Source organism: Tympanuchus pallidicinctus, unplaced genomic scaffold, assembly GCF_026119805.1.
Source record: "Tympanuchus pallidicinctus isolate F22 unplaced genomic scaffold, pur_lepc_1.0 scaffold8, whole genome shotgun sequence".
Classification (NCBI taxonomy): domain Eukaryota; kingdom Metazoa; phylum Chordata; class Aves; order Galliformes; family Phasianidae; genus Tympanuchus; species Tympanuchus pallidicinctus.
Window position 1 is genome coordinate 26,495,259 of NW_026294802.1, and position 21,987 is coordinate 26,517,245.

General features: G+C 37.3%; 2 protein-coding genes across 6 annotated transcripts in view; one reads left to right on the forward strand and one right to left on the reverse strand.

Moving 5' to 3' along the window:
• Positions 1–20,170, forward strand: part of CAPS2 (calcyphosine 2) — a 35,005-nt gene extending 14,835 nt beyond the window's left edge. For 4 of the 5 annotated variants that reach the window (XM_052668350.1, XM_052668349.1, XM_052668351.1 and 1 more), the window contains 10 exons: positions 547–666; positions 1,556–1,630; positions 2,498–2,593; positions 2,700–2,793; positions 5,540–5,655; positions 10,336–10,412; positions 11,736–11,890; positions 12,392–12,511; positions 13,591–13,687; positions 14,947–20,170. In XM_052668350.1, coding sequence (XP_052524310.1) covers positions 547–666; positions 1,556–1,630; positions 2,498–2,593; positions 2,700–2,793; positions 5,540–5,655; positions 10,336–10,412; positions 11,736–11,890; positions 12,392–12,511; positions 13,591–13,687; positions 14,947–15,122 — 1,126 coding nt within the window. In that variant the 3' untranslated portion in view covers positions 15,123–20,170. The remainder of the gene's footprint in view (positions 1–546; positions 667–1,555; positions 1,631–2,497; positions 2,594–2,699; positions 2,794–5,539; positions 5,656–10,335; positions 10,413–11,735; positions 11,891–12,391; positions 12,512–13,590; positions 13,688–14,946) is intronic. The other variant, XM_052668353.1, reaches the window with a different exon arrangement.
• LOC128073438 (uncharacterized) overlaps positions 1–21,987 on the reverse strand; it is a 381,873-nt gene that overhangs the window by 48,559 nt on the left and 311,327 nt on the right. The window lies entirely within an intron of this gene.

Below are 21,987 nucleotides of genomic sequence, written 5' to 3' on the forward strand. Positions count from 1 at the left end.
GAATCCAGTTAACTTGTTATCTGTGAGATGGGACTTTGAGTTCCTGTAGATTGGGTGAGTGCCTTGGCAGTGGAGGTGCCTGCGTTTTTGTTGAGTGATGCTGCTAGCCAGTACTGGTAACTCCCATCACTGATTGTGGAGGGATCCAGGGATAAAGAAAATTGAAGATGAATGTTTACTGAAATGAGGAAGGGGAGAATAAAAAATCTCCATAATTCTAAGGAAATAAAGTAATAAACACGTCCATGCAAAGTATACTTGTTCACTACCAGATTGTTGTTTTGTATACTTAATTTAGAATAATAGATTTCAGAATTTTAAAAACAGAAAAAAAACCCCAAACCCTCCAAATCCCAACAAAAGAACAGCCACCAACCAAATAAAAATGAACACCCTTCTCCCCAAATTTTTTCAGCTATAATAGCTAAATTCCATGTGCTATTGTTGCATTATTGTGAGGTTTCTATTTTTCAAAGTAAGAACATAAAAGTCTGAAGTGCCCACTTGATACAAGTTAGAAGGCTTATCCCTGCTCTTTTTCATCAGAGCTGTCATAAGTGATCCAGAACAATCCACACGAGGTGATGTTTCCAAGGAAGCTCGTGGACATTTGGGTCTTGGGACTGCACCCATGCGTTTTAGAAAAAGAACACTGCATGAAACAAAGTAAGTTTTCTCTAGTGGTCATTTGTTTAGAAATATTCTCTTTTTTGTTGTTATTTTGGGATCTGCAGAGTCTCTCTTTGTCTTTCAGGTGTTTTATTCCTGGCTTGGAACCAACAGCTTCATCTCTTTCTAGACTCCTCATTCTGTATAATTGCCTAGTGGGACCTTATCTGTGGATTCTCTGTGTAAAATGTTTATTCACAGTATTTATAAAACATGGGAGAACCAACTTAATCTTATATTGATATTGTTCCTCCCAGAGTTTTGCCAGCCTTTTTTGCATGCTTGAGATCCTGTCGTATCCTTTTAGAGACTTCCATCCTGAGGTGCATGAAATTGCATAAATATACATCCATAAATACTAATGTAGATCTTCACAGTGTAATCATGCTTTTCTTCTATGTTTTGATTTCTTTTGCAGTAATTAAATGTATTGGCATTTAAATTTTATTCCTGGCCTGCAAGTATTGAAATCATAATTCCAGTGGCTTAAGAAAAATTGAGAAAACATTTTGCTTTTCAGCATTTCATGTTGAAATGTGGATCTGCATTTCCTGGTTTTATTCTGCTAATCTTTTTCAACGTGCAGGCAAACATGATGGGTGGTAGAATTTTAATTCTTGACAAGTGTTCATAAACAAAATATCCCATTCACGTCTGTGCTTTCTGTAGATGTACTCTCATATGATGTAATTACAGAGTGCCTTCCACACTGCAACTCTGAGTTGCTTCCTACTTCAACTCCAAGGATCACCTCTTCAGCCAGTTGCCACGGATACCCTTTTTCACTTTTTTTTTTTTTTTTTTGCTGTTTTGGAACAGCTGAATTTCATATAACATTCTCTTGTGACCACATAGCTATCACTAACATGCAGCATTGTTTTTACAGAATAAGGACGAAATCAGGATTAACTGAAAACATGCTCTCTAACAAGCTACGCTTTGATAGTAGGATTATATCCAGGTAATTACAGTTTTTTTGGAAGCTTTTCGATTCTGTGAATATGTGAATAATGATTGTAACTCTTCTGAAATAATTAATTATAATGAACTTCCTCTGTTGTATCTATAGGAAAAAAAATGAATATGCAGTGTAGGTGAATATATGTGTGTGTATATATATAAATATATATATATACACGTGTGCACTTACAGTACAAAATTTGACCTGGCTCATAGTGCCATTGTGCAGCATTAAGATGCATAAGTCATGCTATGTTACCATCATGTCTGTCATAGGACAGTGAGGTGTCTGTGCAGGACAACCACTGCAAATAGGTAAATGAAAAATTGTATGGTCTTGTCTCATGGTATGTGGCAACCACTGTGAATGGAAGGGATGGGTTTGTGTTTTGTTTGTGGATTCTTGTGTACTAAACCTTGTAGGTTTAAGGCAGCTTTGAAACTGATCTGAATTGAGTAGTGATGGCATAAACATGTTCTTCTGCACTGAAGCAGTGAACTGTATATACAGGCAAGGATTCAGCAGAATAGCTTCATATACCATAATAACTACAGGTAGTCCAGGTTTAGGTAATCCTTTAGTTAATGAATGAAAATTACATTGGTCTACTAAAGCATGAAAATTTGATAGACTTTCTTAACATGATGGAGAACAGAATATTCCATGTAGATTTATTCACAAATCCAGAAGAGGAATTCTACAGTGGTTTGGAGAAAGTAGATAGCTTTTAAGAGGAAAAAACATTGTGCAATATGGAAGAGTAGACACAAAGTGGGTGCTTCAAAATAGAAGTACTATTTGTGTTTGGGTTGATTTAAACATGTATGTATGTAACAATGTAAATATTCTTTTCAATTTTCCTTCCAGAAATGGTCGTGATGCTTGTAGAGACTTGATTGGATTCTTTTTTACATGTGACAAATCCCTTACTGTATATGAATTCCGACAGTTTGGAAAAAATAGGTAGGTTAAGTTTCTTTTCAAAAGGTTTTAGAAAATGTCTTTAACTTTACTTAGGAAACTTAACAAAACATAATTGTTTTCAGGTTGTTTCTGAATTATTTCACAGAACAAATGCCTTGCCTTTCATTCAGAAGGGAGTTTATCAACATCAGCGAGGACAAAAGAAGGGAGAAGCTTATGATCTCAGTGATTTCTACATCGTAAGTGTTTTTCTGTTGAACTCAAGGCAATGATGTTGGCGAATTTGAACTAATATTTCAATATTCAAATTTTAAATTGTGGTATATCATTTGGGGTCTTCCTTTCAGTAGCATTTTCAATTTACACATTTTTCAGGAGTCTGAATTACTCTTCATGTTTTAGAGATTCCTCTTTTGACTTCAGTTTGTAGTATTCCCACTAGAGGGCAGAAGACTGCAGATAGTGTAGACCTATCTGTAGAAAAAACGTGATTCACGGAGTCTTGAAGATGAAATAGAAGACCAAAGCACTCTTTAAAAAAGTAATCATCTTTACAAGCTTTGCTGGAATTTTTGACAAGAGTCAATGTCTAAATATTTTTAAGCACGAGGGAATTGTACGTTAATTGGTTTTAACCCAGAAGTTTGAAAATATTGACCACCAGCTGTTTAAAGAGAGCTTTTGTTACTTTTTTCTTGCAGAAAGTGATTGAAACATCATTTGAATAAGTTGCATGTCTAATCAAATTTATACTTATTTGAGCATTTGCGACTTCATCCGCCAGCTAACCTGATTAATGATTATGAATCACACTGGGTTAAGGGTTCCTGACTCATAAACACTAGCATAATTTTTCAAATACGGCATGTTTTGTCTGCATCCCCCTGAAAAAACTTAAATTTAGAGAAAACAATGTATTTGAGTGACGTATTGAAACAGTCAGGAAGAATCCAGGCCCTCTCTGGAAGGAAAATGGAAACTTGGTCATGAGGGATAAGGAGAAAACTGAGGTGCTCAATGACTTCTTTGCCTCAGTCTTCACTGGTAAGGGCTCTAGCCACACCACCTAAGCTGATGATAGCAATGGTAAGAACTTGGAGAAAGTAATCTGCCTGCTGTAAGTGATTATGAGGATCAAGACCATCTAAAGAACTTGAAAGTGCATAAGTTCATGGGACCTGATGAGATCCATCCATGGGTTCTTAAGGAACTGGTGGATGAAGTTGCCAGGCTGCTATTCATGATATTTGAAAGGTCATGGAAGTCTGGTGAAGTTGCCACTGTTTGGAAAAAGGAAAACATAACAGCCATTTTCAAGAAGGGAAAAAAAGAAGATCTGGGGAACTACAGGCCAGTCAGTCTCGCCTCTGTGCCTGGAAAGATCATGGAGCAGACCCTCCTGAAGGCACATGGAAAAATAAAGATGAGGTGGTTGGTGGTAACCAACATGGCTTCATCAAGGGTAAATCATGCCTGACAAATATGGTGGCTTTTTATATTGGAGTTACAGCATCAGTGGATAAAGGAACAGCAACTTATGTCACATACCTGGACTTGTGCAAAGTGTTTGACACTGTCCCACATGACATCCTGGTCACCAAATTGGAGAAAAAGGGATTTGATGGATGGACCAGTCATTGGATAAGGAATTAATTGGCTGGATGGTCGCACTCGGAGAGTTGCAGTTGAGGGCTCAATGCCCAAGTGAAGTTCAGTGATGAGTGGCATTCCTCAGGGAGCAGTCTTGGGACCAGTGTTATTTAACATCTTTGTAGATGATGTAGACAGTGGGATTGAGGGCACCCTCAGCAAGTTTACAGTTGATACCAAGCTGAGTGGTGCGGTTGACATGCTGGAGTGAGGGGATGCTATCCAGTGGGACCTGGACATGCTTGAGAGATGGGCCTGTGCCAACCTCATGAAGTTCAACAAGGCTAAGTGCAGTGTCCTGCATCTGGGTTGGGGCAGTCTCAAGCACGGATACAGGTTGGGTGAAGAATAGCTTGAGAGCAGCCCAGGGGAAAAGGATTTGGGAGTGCTGACTGATGAAAGATTCAACATGAGCCAGCAGTGTGCGCTTGCAGCCCAGAAGTATCTGGGCAACTGTATCCTAGGTTGCATCAAGAGAAGTGTGACCAGCAGGTCGGGGGTGGAGATTTCTGCCCCCCTACTCTCTGCTCTTGTGAGACTCCACCTGGAGTCCAGGTCTGTAGTCCCCAGTACAAGAAGGATGTGGAGACATTGAAGCAGGTCCAGAGGAGGGCCATGAAGATAATCAGAGGGCTGGAGCACCTCCTCTATGAAGACAGGCTGAGAGAGCTTGTGCTTTTCAGCCTGGAGAAGAGAAGGCTATGAGGAGACCTTATAGTGACCTTCCAGAACCTAAAGGGAGCCTACAGAATGCTGAAGAGGGACTTCTTAGAAGGGCAGGAAGCGACAGAACGAGGGGAAATTGTTTTAAGCTGGAAGAGGGTAGATTTAGACTAGATATCAAGAAGAAATTATTTACTGTGAGGGTGGTGAGACACTGGAACAGGTTGCCCAGAGAGGTTGTGGGTGCCCCTCCTTGGAAGCATTCAAGGCCAAGCTGGATGGGGCTGTGAGCAACCTGGTCTAGAGGCAGGTGTCCCTACCTACAGCAGAGGATTAGAACTAGGTGATCTTAAAGGATCAAGAGAGAAGAGAAAAAGAAAAGTAGAGCCAGGCTGAGGAAACAACAATCTGTAGTCCTTCATTCCTAAACTGTGACTTGAGGCGCAAGCGGCCCTCTTCCTAGACAAACTTCTACATAGAGGATAATATTTCATTTTGAAGCGTGCAGCTATTTTTATTTACTACTAGAAAAGCTGTTTAGAAGGTTAACTGACATTAGCTACACTTTTTTTGTCATTACATACCTAAATGTTAATAGTCATACTTCTTGAAAGTAGTTGTATTTTACAAATTATGTGACCTATTTGTAAATAATTGTACACTTTTCAACAGGGAGCTAACCTAACTTTCCAAAGTGTTGATCATAATCTTCCAAAAAGCATCAAGCAGAATCCAATTCTGACCCTTCGTGTAATAGGTATTGATGAAGCTGCTATGGATTTTCTAAAGTAAGTGCCACCAACTGTTTTTCAAATTAGTTTTCCCTACTTAAGCAAAAAATCTTTTTTATAAAAACTTATAACTTCTTATTTATACTGTTAATAAAAAAACTGTATTTAGGAGAAATTAGTAATAAACATGAGAGGATGTATGTAATTTATTATAGAATGATAAGGAGTAAGATGAAAAATAAAATTAGAGATGAAGCTATGTTATTTGCTTTGAAGTTTTTTTCAATACAAAACCTTCTGAACATTTTTCAATGTAATGAACTAATATACTGTGTTCAGGAGAAAAATACTTTTTTGTGATTAATGTTATAATTGAATCTTCTGTGAAGCCTGTATTAAAAGCTTACATTAGTCAAATGATACAGGTGTTTGAACACAGTCAATGGAAGAATAGAAGATTTCTCTGTTTGGGTTGGTTTTTTTTGTTGTTGTTTTTTGTTTGTTTGTTTTTTCATTTTTGTATCTCTTTCCAGATATTGCTACACATTGTAGACTGCAGGCACTGGGGCAACTCATTTGTCTTCTGTAATGATCCCCATGTTCCAGCAGAATCTTTTATCGCATGCTCTTTCCCTCAGTCTCTTCAATTGTGTCTATTGCAAATCTGCTTTAGCCTTTTGGTGTAGTGAGGAATGCTCCTTTATGCACCAGAGGGTGGTGCTTGCCTCATAGTAGCAATTTTGAGTTACTGTTGAAGAATACACATCCTGATAGCATTCTCTCTGCTACTGTATCATACACAGTCAATCGATTTTAGGACAGATGGCACAGGCTCATCAAATCAGCACATAATAATTTGATATTGTATGATACTGAATGTCTTAAGAATTAAAGTGTTAATTTTGCTACATTGCCTATTTCTCCTCTCCCTATTGCAAGTGCATGAGGTAACAAAGTAGAAATAAGGACTATTTTTGTGCTACATTATATCATTAATATCTACATGAGAAATCAAATTATGCCATATATTGTCTTTCCAGTCTCTTGCTATTTGTGTCTCGACTGGTATGGTTTGCGATGGCAAAGAGCTGTGGAGAGAGAGGTTCAAGTGTTTTATCTGCTCCCTAAATCATTGTAGTCATGGTGTGTACATTAAGCAGTCATTAAATGACACTTCTGATTTGGACATTTGCTCAGATTTCCTGCAAACTTCATAATAATGAGATATGAGTGATCTTAACATGTTTCACTAGAATGCATGGCCTAGATATTTCCTCAGATTATCCGCACTTGATTTTTTTCCCCCTTTTTCTGCTGAAATAGAAGTTGATAATGTCTGAGGATGGGCTGTGATCGAAGGGAGGAAATTGTCTTCTTTTGCATTTTCTCTCTTTTGTGAACAGTGGGATATAAGTATGATGAAAACACAACTCTAATACGTTACATGGTACACCAGAAAAGCTTTTTTGGAGCAGGATTTCTACACTTTTTTAAAATATGTTTTAGTAAACTACATTGTTCTATAGAGAATTTCATAGAACTTTTTCTGTTAATCCCCCAGTATGCATTATTTTTCACAGTCAGTACACTTATCTCACTATCTGCAGAAATAGGGCAATGAACTGTCTTTCTCTGGGGTTTCTGGTTTCTATTGTGAATACACTGTTTCTTACCACCACCAAAAAAAAAAAAAAAAAAAGGTATGAAAATTTGTTGCCTGAATATGGAAGTTAATTAAGTCTGAAATACCATCAGTTTGATTATTCAAATTTTGGTGAGAAGTTTGTCCCTGTTGCCTCTTGTCCTGTCAGTGGGCTGCATTGAGCAGATCCTGGCTCAGTCGTCTTTACTCTCTTCCATCAGATATTTGCACACATTGGTAAGATACCCCTGAGCCTTGCTTTCTCAGGTCTAACCAGTCTCAGATCACACAGCCTCTTGATTTGGAACAGCAATAACAAAGCCTCAATTAAATACATTCAGTATGTAAAGACTGCTTTCATCAGAACAATTTAACTGACTATTATTTTTCGTTCTGAAGCTGTTTAGGTGCATGATGCTTGTTCTCAGTTACGGTAATACTCACTTTATATCTCTTTACACTGAAAGCTCTGCAAAGGGACCATAGTGAGCTAACAGTCCACAGAACAGTATATTCAAACTTAATTGGTTGTAGAAAGGTATATCTGTATTATACTTACTGCTAATTGCTCCCTCTCTGCAGCATTTTCATGAAATAATATAGTTAAATTTTGGATAGCTTATGTAGGATATTTTACATCTCAGAAGCATATAATTTTGGTAAATATCTTGCATTTATTGCTAATTTTCTACCTGTGACATTTGGAGTTGATTCAGTGTTATTTCTGAAGGCTCTCTCTTCAGGCTATAATTTCATATTTTCTGCTACTTGTGATGGAACAAATAATTTCTTTCTTCCACGTTTTCTCTAACTGAAGTGTTATGGGTTGTTATTTTTTTTTTTCCCAGATAGTTGACTAAATTTCAGATTGTGAAATCAGCCTATTTTTTTCTGAACAGTGTGTTTGAAAGGGATGATATTGAACTATAACTTATTCTTCTCTGGCAGAATACTCTCTTACCCTCGTTACTATACTTAGAGAGAATCCTGCTCAGATAGAGTCTTGAAGGTCTAATGCAGATTTACAAGAGCAGCTATGTCCTGCTGTCACGAGCTATGAATCTTCTGTGTTTTATGTTTATTTTAGAGTGTTATCCTCTACAGGTGGCTGTTGATGGTAATGTACAGTTTAGGTGGTTTGATATGAACAAGTTCATAGGGACTTCATAATGGAAGGTACACAAACTGGAAAGATGTAAATTCTTAATAGGCAGGAGAGAAGTAATTCTTCCTCTGAAGGAAGAAGTACTCCTCCATGACAAGGCATTGGTGAACAAGCAGTTCTAAATTGACAGTAGAGCTTTTTGCATCTGCCTTCCTACTCTGATTAAAGTAGTTGCAGGAGTAGGAGTAGGTTTTCTTTTGTTTTGTTCATTTTCTTCGTACAGATTATTTGCAACAGTATTTTTTCTATCAATCTTTGTAATGATTTCTGACTGGGGATTCTGGGGGGGGGCAGAAGGGACACGACACTTTTTCAGAACACAATCACTTGCCAGGAAAAAAAATACACAGTTTCACTGTAATTCCTTGTTCATGCCTATGATGTACTGATCCAGCTTTTGATCTATATCCTTGCTATTGTTTGTACCCTTACCAGATGGACTTAGAAAACAAACTTAACAACACTGAGTTTGCATTCATTTATTTTGTCAGACATACAGTTAGCATTGTGAATGAAAATATAAACGAGGTCAGAAACTTTTTGTTGCATCAAATCAGTGTCAAATATATGTAGCTAATCCTGCTTTCTAGAGGAAAAGTTGCAAACCAGTGTCATGGAATGGCGCTTTCTTTTTCATGGAAGGATGCTTGTCTTTCTTCTGTTTGTTAGTGGTTGGCTTGTTTTTGAAATGAGAAGGCTTGTGCATTTCCCAATTAGGCTCTTAATAAACCTAAAGTCCCTCCATTTAATCTCCAGTGCAAGAGAAAATTTCTGTGATTAACTGGCATTTCAAAGTCAGTTGTTAAGGCTCCTATATGGTCTCTTCCTGTAAGTGGGCATAGTAAGGAGGAAAAAAAAAAACCAGAACTGTGTAGTGTTAACATATCTGTCATTACTATGCCTCATTATTGCTTGTTAGTTACCTGGAAAATTCATTTCTTTATTTGAGAGAGATTCTTTTTTTTTTTTTCCTGGAGGATTTATCTGTGCAATGTCCAAATAAATACACATCAAATCTGTGTATGTGTTTTCTGGGAGATTTCAACTTTGCTGACATTCTTTTCAGATGGCTGATTTACACTGGAACAAAAAGGAGGAACTATATGAAATTTTGTTACCCTGTTATTCATCCTTTTAATGCTCAGTGCCTCATCTGTCTGAGTGTCATCAGATGTTAAAAGTAATTGGAATCTGCACAGACTATTTGTAACAATGAGGTTATTGAAAGAATAAGTTCATTCAGATCTTTGTCTCCAATGTCTCCTAAGATTGCTAACAATAAAGGCACGTGAGTGTAGAACACTTCCAGTTAATTCTTTTCTTGCAGAATCACCTTGCCACTAGTTTGTTCTAGTCATTAAGTTCAAAGACTGTGAGGAAAACATTTTCCTTCAGAATATATGTGGAAAATACATGGGATATTTTATAAACACATAGAGGAATTTCAACCTTTTGAAATTTCTCTGAGCTATCTCACAACATTCTTTGGATGTGACTCCCAATCATCAGTGTCCCATTCATTAGCTCTTTTTCTTTTTTTTTTTTTTTTTTTTTTTTTTTCTTCCCATAAACACATTTTTAGAAATCCATGATTCATTTCTCAGAACATTTTAAAAAGTATTACATTATGTAGTGCTGTGGTGACCAAGCAAAGAAAGCAGATTTTTAACCAATAATCAGCATACGGACATGTTTGCATTCGTTGAAGTCTTCATGACAGAAAAATCCTCAGGTCCTCTGGTCTTATGCCGATCTACCGGCCATTCCTCTTCTGAACAGTGTTCCTCCTTCAGCTTGCAGCATTTTCATTCTCATATTTAGTGGATTTCTGGCCGTTGCCAGAAAAAATGCATTTCTACTACAGCTGTTTTCCATCAAGTAACGTTATGTGTGATTTTAACCAACCAACGTTAAATTTTGATTATTGTAGAGATTCCTCCCTGAAATTCAACCAAGAATATTCTGAGCAATTGATTGATGACGGCAGAGTGTTCAAGAAAATTCAAGGTTTGTGTCTACCAGAACCCCCTTGATTTTCATTTCTGTGTCTCTAACTTTATTGATCAATACAAGGAGCAGTGATGGCAGTTCAGAGGTTCTATTTGAATAAACAAAATTAAACAAGAGTTCGGTAGTTGTCAGAATATTATTGGAGTCTGATATCGGAATAAACCTATCATAAGAATGCGTTCTATTCTCCTTTTCCTTTAAATAGATGGTCTGCTTAATGATTTTGGAAAGAGTGTGGAATAATTGTGAGTGTAATCAAGATGATATTACTCTCTGTGATGACAAAAATCTTTAAAATATGCTAAAGTATAACACTAATCCTTTGTTAAACTAAATTAAAAAAGCACTGATGAAATGCAAGAATACGTTCTCATTTCATCGCTTCTGTGCTCAGTAGTTCTTCGACCATTATTTCTACTCACTGAGAAGTTGTTTTTTCATACTCATGTAACAGTGTTCGTACTAAATATGTGAATACAATTTAGTATCTAGAATATGCAATTGAATTTTACCAGGTTCCCACCTGGTTCTTATTTTGGACAAGGGCACAGCTTTGTGTTTAAAACTATGACAACATGAGCACCTTACTGTGCTCTTGCTGTGTAACTGGTAGTCAACATAAACAGTTGAATTTACACACAAATTGATTTCTCAATTATCTGAATATATCTAAAGTTTGTTGGTGTGGCCTGGAAGAAGGCAAAATGTATTTTCATGTACTTCTGACTTTGATCTTTAGTGGAAAAAATGCGTTTCTCTCTCCTCCATTTTGCTTTTTAAGTAGGTGCCAGTACTTTGAAAATGTAGTGAGGTAATAGGTGGCTTCTGTTATGGTATGCTGAGAAACTCAGACATCCCTGAAGTAAAACAGATGTTGGTAATGCTGTCATTGTTAGCATAGAAAGTTTGGAATGATTTTACAAACTTACTAATAGTTGTTTCTGGTTCCACATGTATTAGCATGTTTATAGGCAGAGGAGGCACTCTGTATTCATTAGTAGAACATTTGTTTTACCAAAGTACAGCATTACTAAATTGTTTTGTTTTTTGCCATTCTTTCTTTCCTCCTGCGATCTTCTAAATGTTTTGTTAGATGTTCCTGCTAATTTATACAATTTCCATTCAAATGTTAAATAATTGATAGTTACATTTTAAACTCCTATGCCATCATTGAAGGTAAGAGAGCCTGGATGTGTGGATTGGCTGTTTTAACCTGCAGCGTTACAGGCTGTTGTGGTTTTGTTTATGTTTATAACAGCTCTGTAACGTGTGGTCAACTTTGGCTGAATATTGCACTCTTTTCTTTCTGTAAATCCTCAGGTATGCTCAGAGACACTTTAAGTAAAAGAGGAGTTAGAGTTGTAACAGGCTTAGGAAAATATTTCCGACACATAGACAAGAACGGCAGTGGTTTTCTTTCTCAGGCAGACTTTAAAGAAGCTCTAAAACTATTCCATTTGGAAGTGTCTGAACAGGTAAGTCTAACTGAAATTGTAATAATGGGCAGTATCTCACTTTAGTTTACTGAAATGCTTCTTTTCTTTGCTTAAATCTATAGTTTAATATGGTGTAATTTTTGCAAGGCTTTTTTTTTCTGGTGCTACATTGGCATTTCTACATTCAGCCCCTTGTAAAATTCTGAAATAAGTAAAAAGAAAATAAAAAGAGCTGTCTTTCTGAGGGATGAATGGAATTGCAATTATTTTTCTTTTGGGGCCTTTTGCAGTTATTGTATGTGATGCCATTTACTTATCAGACTTCCTTCTAAATACTATTTTACAAAAACAATACACAACTATCAAAACTGCAAACAATGTGAATTATGGCTACCAGTGACTGATGATAACTTGAATTATTTTGATGAATCTTCAAGTCAGTTTGGATTGGGACATTCTTTTTTGTGAAGTTTGCACTGCAGCAATTGCTTTATTTCAGGACGTCATGAAAAGCTTTGGCAAAATATTTTTAAATTACAGGACTTTGAATCCTTATGGCTTATTCTTGATGATAGCAAGAGTGCTAAAGTCGACTATGGAGAATTTATTCATGCTATAGCTGGAGAAATGAATGAATATCGGAAAGCATTTGTAAGAAAGGTAAGTTTTACTGCACTGTAATTATAGATATTTTGCAGTCTAACTTTTGGAGTTGGTTATTTATTTGAATATTTTTCCTTACATTTTGTTCCTGGTAATTGTCTTTTTAAATTGTCAAAGGAGTGAATTAAAATGAATGTAAACTGGAAGACTGCACGCTGTTTCACTGTTGAATGAAATTTAGTTTTGAACTCTGCCACCTAGAATCAAATATTTTATTATTTTGAGATTGAGTCTGTATGCTATTCTTACAGTTCACTTCAGCGTGTGAAGCATCTGGCACTCTGAAGCAGTATCTTCCAAAAGTCTGTTTCTGTATTTTGGCAGATCACTCTGTGATCTGTGTATACTGTGCGCTTATTTTTTCTTCCAATGTCTGAAATAGAGGCAATAATGCTTGCCTTCTTTGAAATGCACAGTTAGAGGCATTAAGTTAGTGAGAGCTTTTTATATTGGAAATGTCATTTGTTAAATGTGTATCTAGAAATTGGAAAGACAAACTATAGTGCCAGTGTATTGTGGAACCATTTCCAATATGAAACACTGATTGCAAATCAGCCAGTATTGTAGGGATGGAATATCATAATGAAAAACTATGACACATACTTTGAAACTTTTAATTATGAAGGATCTGACTCTCCTGGCCTTCTGCATTGGGTGTGTGTATTAAAAGTAAACTGTTGGAATGAGAATGAAGCTGCTGTAAGAAGTGCTGAAGAAGCCTCTATTGGAATGACACTGGAATCATACTAATTGGAGGAGGCAGAAAGGAAGCATCTTGACTGCAGATGCCAGGGATGTGCTAGAAATTTTGGAGAGAATACAATTTTTTTTTTTTTGAGTTTGTGAGGGACAGCATTTAATGTGAAAGTTGTTGAAATAAAATGATTGCAAAATTCCCCACCGTAGAATCTTTTACTGGCATCCAAGTGTCAGTGATGGAAGACTGAGTTTACTTATGTAAAATGGTTATGTCAGAATAATTAATTGCAAAAGATCTAGAAGTACGTATTAAGTATGTGAGTATATTTGATCTTAAATATTTCCTTTTTTTTTTTTTTTAATTTTACCTTGTTTAGGCTTATATGAAACTAGATTTCAACAAAACTGGAAGTGTTCCCATGGTAGACATCAGAAAATGTTACTGCGCAAAGAAACATCCTCTAGTGTTGGCAGGTAATTCATATGAACAAAAAGAATATACCTGTAATTAATGAATTCACCATGTTAGCAGAGAAAACAGACTCAGAGGCTGCTGCAAACATTAAATGTTTTTGTGTTGGCCTAGACTTCAGCTGTTGACAAGAACTTTTCTCCTCTGGTTATCCATAACGTGAAACAGGACTATAAATAGTACTGCAGTTCATCTATATGATTTTAATACTTTTATCACACTGCGAAGACTTCAGATATGCAGGCTAGGTTTCTTTCCTTACCTTTGTAGGACTGTATCTAAGTAGTCGTATCTTAGCTCTTGTGTGCAAGCACTCACTGACATACACAATATTAGCAGTCTTAAATTAGGAGGATGCTCTCCCTTTCATGTTACTGTTCTCTCTCAATATACAGAAGGTTTCCAAGTGACACGATTTTCTCATCACTTGAAGTTCCTTCTGAATAAATTATTCATTTATTTCTGCTCATGATTTTTCCTCTTTACTGAGGAAATGTTTGAGAATTCTGAAAAAATAATGAAGATAGCAGCGTGTTTAAACTCTTGCTGCTAAAAAAAAATAAATAATAGGAGTTTAAATCTTTGTAGGTCAGTTTCTAAAACAACATCTCCAATGTATTGGACTCATTACTGTGAAAGCCTCCTTGATGTCTTGACCCCTTCTATTTTACCTATAGAGAAGAGGATGTTTTTTTTTTGCCAGCAACATCATAGTAGCACATGAGGACAGCCTGTGGCTTAAGGATGATGGACGTGCAGTTTTTTTCTCTACAATGCTGTATTTTCTCCAGTTTTTTCCTCAGTGCAGTAAAAGTTATCTGAGTATAATCTTGATTAAGCCACAAAAAAGCACTTGTCAATCCGGAATGTTTTTGAATGAAAGTCATATCTTAATGTGTTCCTAGAGCTTTGAGCTTGTTTTACGTTAAATGCATGTTTTGTTACAAGTTTACCTCTGAATTACCAACATTTTAATTAAAGAATACATTGTTCAGTTTTCTCAGTCATTTGAGGAAAAATCTTTTTGATCTCATAATCCATTGAAACTGACTTTGGCCTCATGTTTCCATTTATATTTAATGCTATCATTTGCTATCAAAGTAAGGTAAATACTGCAGCTGATACCAGGCAGACAAATGATTTCATTGCCCCCTGTGAAGTCAGAATATTGAATTTTAAGTTTCGTTTCTTAAGATAGACTAAAAGCTGTATATTCACTGGTCTTAGAAATGTGTTTGATGGAAAAAATAAACTTTCACAGGCAAAGCTACAGAAGAAGAAATTAAAGTGTCATTTCTAGAGACATTAGGAGAATCCTGCAGCAATCCTGAAGAAGTGTCCTATTCTGAGTTTGAAGATTACTATGAAGGATTAAGTATTGGAATCACAGATGATGACGATTTTGTTAACGTCTTAAGGAACCCTTGGGGAATTTAGAGTGGAAGAAGACAAAAATGAGGGAGAGACTCCTCCTGAACAAAACCAGAGCTACATAAGGGAGGATTTGATCATGATGTGCATTGCTTAATAATTATTGCTTTATATTGATTTCAAGGACTGAAAATTTTAGATGCTTTCAGAATCATACAAGACATGGTAAGTTTCTTAGAGTGCCTTTTGAGCAGAAATGACCACTGTTTTAATGGAAATGCTCTTTATGCACTTTCATGGCCTGTTCCCCATACCAGGAGGCATCATGCAGTGGAGGTTTAAACAAAGAGACTTATTTTAAAAGTAAGTCGAATAGAATACTAAAATGTATGTATGAGTAATGCAAGAAAAAAAAAAAGTTTTATGATTGTTTTGACAGTGTAGGCACGGTATCTTTTTTTTTTTTCAGTTTTATTTTATAAAAATAGTATAATTGCTCTTAAAACATTATTTGCTTTATTTCTCCTTTACTGTGTTGGTGATCAGCCTGGAAAAGGCCATCTTCATCCAATTTGGAGGACGTCTGCTGTACTGAAAATGCAGAGAAGTTCACACAAATTAGTTTTGAAACCAGTACCCAGCTCATCTTTACTGATCTTATTTTTTCGTCTTGGTCAGGCGTCTGAAGCTGAATGTTGAACACCAAAGGCTTAATAAGCACAAGTATATTTTTTCTGCCTATGTTTTGCTAAATTATTTTCAAATCAGATTTGTATGTAAATATCTGACTTTTCTACTTTGAATTTCTGAGAGTTTTTTTTTTAATTAAGCAATTATATCCTTTGTCAGACTAACATGCAGAACTTCGTGTCTAATTTAAAAGTATAGATCAGAAAAATCTGTATTGAAAGAGCACCATTGCACCAAAAACTAAATTCTGAATTAAAATATTTCTTACTACTTCAGATATTTAGCCAGGTAAGCTTTTCTATGTAATACATCCTTTTAGTTCTGTAAGGTTAATTGTGTTAAGTAACAAAAAATGTGTTATTAACAAATTATATATGCATGTATTGATACCTTTGGTTTCAGTGTACCTCTCACCAAAATTAACTGTGTGTTGAACTGGATTTCTTAAGCTTATGCAATTGCAGTATATTCCTTTTCCCCTTGCTGGTCTGACCAGTTCTGAATGTATAGCTTGGGGTTCAGGGGACTTCCTCTGAAACAGAATTTGTGTTCTACAGAAATTTAGGGACAGTGCTGAAATGAATGCTAAAATGAGGGACTTTAGACCCCCTGTGTCTGACTGGTTTGTTCTAGATACAGCATTTTTGTGTTCTAATTACTTATGTTTTTGTTATCATCTGAATTTCTGTAGCCTGACCTTTCTTGTAATTAGAATTGCAGTTTCTGCTCTGAACCTTCAAATGAAGGATTTTTTTTTTCCCAGTTCTTTTGAGGCTGCAGATGTCTGCGTTGGTTTACAAAACAAAGCAAAATTCTGTCATTGCTTATTCTAAGAAGAGTTCTGATGTGGCTCATTACAATCTTTTTATTCCCCATTCCTGCTGAAATTTCTCTTGCTGGTAAGGTTCTGTCAGTTGCTCATGGAACTGGTGATTCTGAAATGGACACGCTCAGCAGAAGCTGCACAGGTCCTATGTGCTGCAAATTAAGTGCTTTTTAAAATTTTTTTTAAGCACAAAACTTGGGTGAATGATGTACATGAATGATATTTCTATAATTTTTGTAGTAATGCTTCTTCATCTGAAGTCAAAATTTTAGTTGGTTAATCTACAATAAACTCTAAAGGTCAAAAATTGCCTAAAAAATGTAAGTATGTACTCTAGTAATTCTGAAAAACCTGCTAGGTATTTCATTTCTATTAACTTCAAGGTCAGTTACACATCAGTGGCTGCCTCTAAACATCAGCTATAATGTCTCTGAATTTTTAATGGAGTTCACAAAAGCTCCTGTTTTAAAAAGTCGTCTTCCATTTGCCTGCTGTTATTTGTTCTGTCAGCTTAAGAAAGTGGCAAAGAATTGACACAAACTTCTATGCAAACCTGGCACACCGTGCTCACAGTTAGTTGTAAAACCAGAAGGACTGAAACCATATTCAAACCAAGGTCTGTGACATCTGATTCTTTTTGTTTTCTGTATTGGAAGCAAGCACCCATCAATGCTGTCCATCTTAGTCGGTACTGTTCCTCTTTGGAAATCAGATAGCAAAGAAAGGCAGGGCAGCAACGCGATTCTGTAAACCCCAACAGGTTTTCTTTTTCTCTCAGTATCTAATAAGTTTGTTTGTTTGAAGGGGCTTGAAATCTGCTTCTATGGTTGAATTATTCAGAACTGAGAATAACCAACCATTGTGATCTGTATTGCTGTGTTCCAGTACTCAGAAAAGCTGTCAAAAGATGTTCTTAGTAGCAGCGGTCTCAATGCTCTGCTTAATTGTGTTCTGATTTGTTCTTTTTTAATTGTGAATCATTTGATGAACCCAAAGCCTTTTCTTTGGTCAATGCTTTGTAACTTTAACACTTTCTGGATATATCTGCTGGGGCTTAATGCCTCTAAATGTGTTTGAACAAAACTCTTTTCTGTATTTCCTGCCTTAGTATCTCAAAGTTGCTTATGTTTTCTGAATTAGAATGTGTTTTTAAACATGGTGTTCTCAGCCACAGAACTGGCTTCTTTCCTTAAAATTACTAAAAACTAGTGGTCTTAATGACAGCCTAATTTAAACTTATGCTAAGAAGTCTTAGCAGTCTGATGTAATTGAGAATAGGAGAAGTCCATTATGCTGCAAGCATGTTTTGTCCTAAGAAATGCATGCACTCCCAGAAGACAAGTGAAAATTAATGAAGTGATATAACTTCTCAATCTTAAGGTCTGAGACCATTTCATCAAGCAAATGTGCACTGGTAATACTGGCTGGAATGTTTGTGGACATTTTAAGAAGCAAAATACAAGCACCTGTACAAATAATCAGAATTTTCTCTTTTGTCAGTTAATGGAAATGTAGCATCCTCACCTGGGATAGCTCTGGTGGTAAGATAAGGTGTTCTGACTGATTTACACACACAAACTTATTTTTCTTCCTTAAGAGCCACGGCCAGATGATCAAATTCTATTCTCCTTCAGGGACAGCATCCCTGCTAAAACGTGCGCACTGAGGTATTCTTTAGTTTGTGTCTGGTTTAGAACAGGTTATCTCTCATGTAAAACAGAAAGCCTAGAATTGATTTCTTCTGTGTTGGTCTACATAAGCCCATACAAAAGCAAAACAGGTAAGTTTCTGTGGAAGAAAAGGGGCTGGTACAAAATAGCGTAATTTTTTCTGTGTGTATAACATCTAATAATCTATTTTTCCTCTCCTTTATAGTCATGAATTAGAGACTGAGCCAATTCTGTACTGGGCTTTCATGTTGTTACCTTTGTCTATTGGAAGCTGAGTCAGGTGGACTCTGCTTTGTAATCCTGAGGTATCACCAGTGATGACAGAGGAAGCTAGCATTTCCTTCCAGACCCAAACAGGCTGTTTTTTTCCCCACAGGAGTTATACATGTATATGCACACACACAAACACGCACACACTTCTCCAAAAGTAATAGCTCCTGTTTATTTCCAGGGAAGTTACAACAGATACAAAGAGCACAGTAACACCATTTGATAGAGCAAATTCTCAGGTACAAAACAATATTTTTCAATTCCATTAGCTATGCATTTTCACTAGCAATGAACAAGAGACCACATGCCATGCTTGTAAACATCAGCACTAGCGCAAGCGACCCACAGTTACCGCTGCTGAAATGCGCCACCCACTGCCTCATGGTGATCACTGCCTCCGGTTGGTCTCCATCAACATCCAGCAAGCATCAGTGAATGTCAGTAGGTGCATTTTTTTCTGCATGGAGGAATTCAGTGACACACTATTGCTTCATATGTACTTCCACGTCAGCGCCGTTGTGTCAGACTGCCCCTCTGCTGCCATCTGTCACAGCAACAAAGTGTAATGGGACACTGGTGCGAAGCTTCAGCCTCTGTGGCCATACCACCAACATCTGCCTCTGATGTCAGGGGTCAACATAGTAAAATAAGAGGCACTGCTTTTCAAACAGCCCTTGTGATGCCCCAGCATTACCTTGCTGCTGGCTCCTAGGCAGCTTTTGGGATGGAGATGACTTACACACATCTAAATTTTTGTCTTGGCCACACTAGAACAAGAAAGCTGACCTTATGGCGAAGCTACTGTTCTTTTTTGTTTTGTTTTGTTTTTTAGCTTTCGAAAACATCAAGCAGTTATATGGTCTGGCTGCAAGCAAGTATAATGGAGAGGGTAGAGAGTGAATGGAGATGAACTAAAGCAAATACATAAAAAAGAAAAAAAAGCAAAAGACATCAAATAATAGTACTTTTAGGGGCAGTAGGGGAGATGAAACAGTAGAAAGGCAGCAGGGATTTGCCTTGATGGAAGCTGGGAGCTAAACTCAGTAGGAACTGATTAATTCAGATTCCAAATGTCTCTGTTACAAGGGTCCCTCTCAGTGTCAAGGATACTTGTGGTGTCTGTTTTTTTTTTTTTTTTTTTTTTTTTTTTTTAATCCTGCCTCTGGGGCTATTGATAACTCCATGTCTGTTCTTACTTTGAGGTTTGGCCAGGGCCCTCACAAAACTCGCTTTGGTAGGAAAATGCTGTGGGGGAAGCCTACTTTACCTTGCTTTACACTTTATGTGAGGAAACCCTGGGCCACTATAGGAGTGTGCATGTTAAAATCAGTGGAAACTAAAATAGCAGCTTCAGTGATCTATCTTAAGCACTACTCCCTTTTCTTACAACCTATGCTAAGTAAGTGCACAATTAATGACTCCTATGACTAATTCTTAGATCCTGTGATTCGTCTTGGCATGAATTAGATCCTGTACTCATGCTGGTAAAATTACTCCCCTGAAGTCACTTCCTCTGACGGTAGTATTCGCCTTGCAGATGTTAGTCATTAAGCACAAGCTTCATCTGTGAGGATTGCACTTGTTTTCATGCAGTAGATGTTGTTGAATTGACCCTTTTTCAACATTTCAAGACCAAATAAACACCAACAGAGGTCAAACTGGTGCTGGAACTTGTCTCTTTTAAATTCATTTTTTTGAAAGCAGCATTTTGGAAGTGCCTGATACGGCAACTAAGTGTAGTCCAAATTATAATATTCTGCTTTTTGTGGATTTAATGTGCTTCCAGGCATTATTGTTGCATAGTTTCAAGTAACCATAGGGAAGAAGACTGTTGAAATTGCCAATTCCTAGTATCTGTCCTGATGGGAAATGTTGAGAATCATCAAGCAAAAATCGTAATGGTAAATGTCAATTAGTGATACAAATTAATAAAAATGTGGGGGGAGGTTTGTGACATGCTTCTGTGCTCTTAGAAGTGGATTATGCCATTTCTGTTCTGTGAAGCTGAGTGTGCTTGTGACAAAACAAGGTGCAGTGATGCTCCTCCCTGAGGAGAGCCCACGGGCTGTCAGTCTTGTCCATCTGTGTTCGTGACCGCATTCTGCACAAGGGGCCAGGTGACTGTAGGATGGGAGCTGACCCTAAGAACCTCCAAAGCAATTTTCTAAATTAATGCTAAATGCCAAAGTCAAGGAGTTATTAAAAACTGTAAATGAGTTTTAATTGTGATTCTGGTGGACTTTAAACTGGAGCGGCCCTTTCTGGAGCATGGTTGGCAGTCTTTCAGTCACAGCGTTGGAGGAGCTTAAAGTTACACTTGGGATGGCAGGCTGCTCCTGGGCGACTCTCTTTGCTTTTGGGCTTCTATTATAATTCTTTAGGTGAGGAAGAATCTTTCTGTGCTGGGTCAGTCACATTGGTGCGTTTTCTAGCTTTGAAGCCCAGAGCTGGGCAAAGCAGTTCCCACAGGGCGCAGTTCTTGCCTCAGGAAATGTAACATCTGTGTTGGAGAAGAGGAGAGGGAGAGAGCTGTAGAAGGGAATATTATGCTAATGATACAAGCAGCTGCAGTGCAATGTAAGCACAGGCATTTCAGCTTGCTGCTTGCTTAACAAATATCGATAATTGGTAGAAAGAAAAGATAATTTAAAAGTCAGAGTAAATCTTCTCTGCACAGATTAGCAGGAACACGAGGCGAGAGTAACCCTAAAAAGGCAGGATTTCAGAACAGGATGATTTTTGTTGTTTAAGCAACTCTCAAAGAGACCATCTTTAGCAGTCACTCATGTTTTCAAAAGGCACTTTGAATATCCCATGTGATGTTTCTGACTGCAGAGCTTAAAAAACCAAATTATTATGTGATACGAGAGTACTTCCATTTTTGACGGTAAGCATTTACTCGTAAACATAATAGGAAAGATTTCAATTTTGTGTGTTTGTTTTGTTGGCCTCCATCTTGGGGAACAAAAAGCAGACAAGAATCTGAGTGGCACATAGTGGTAGTGAGGGACTGCCTCGTGAACACCGCCATGCGCTGCCTTGTGCACCGAAGCAGCTTCCCCCAGCACAGCGATGGCAGGCTGACTGCTGTCTCTGCCTTTCCTGCTGTCAGGCTGCACAGCAAGCTGCACGACGCAGGCCATAAACCTCGGGGTCCATCTGGGGCCTGCCAGAGCTGGCTTTCTAAAGCACAATGGTACTGAAGGGAAATAACGCTCTCGGCTCAGTTTTGTTTGCAAAAAAGTTGAGAAGGAATGAAGAAGGTGCTACAGCACAAAGGTACTGCTACCTTTGAAGGTACAGGAACAGCCGTGCATTGCAGAAAGGTCTTGGCAAGTTGCTGCCTAACTGGTGCATGCACTGTGGTGCTACAGACTTCAGTCTGTCCACTTGTGTAGGAAAAGCAGGGTACCAGGCCTTTCTGTAGAGGCACATACCTTTCTCCTGTAAGAAGGATAAGGAAATTACTGTAGCA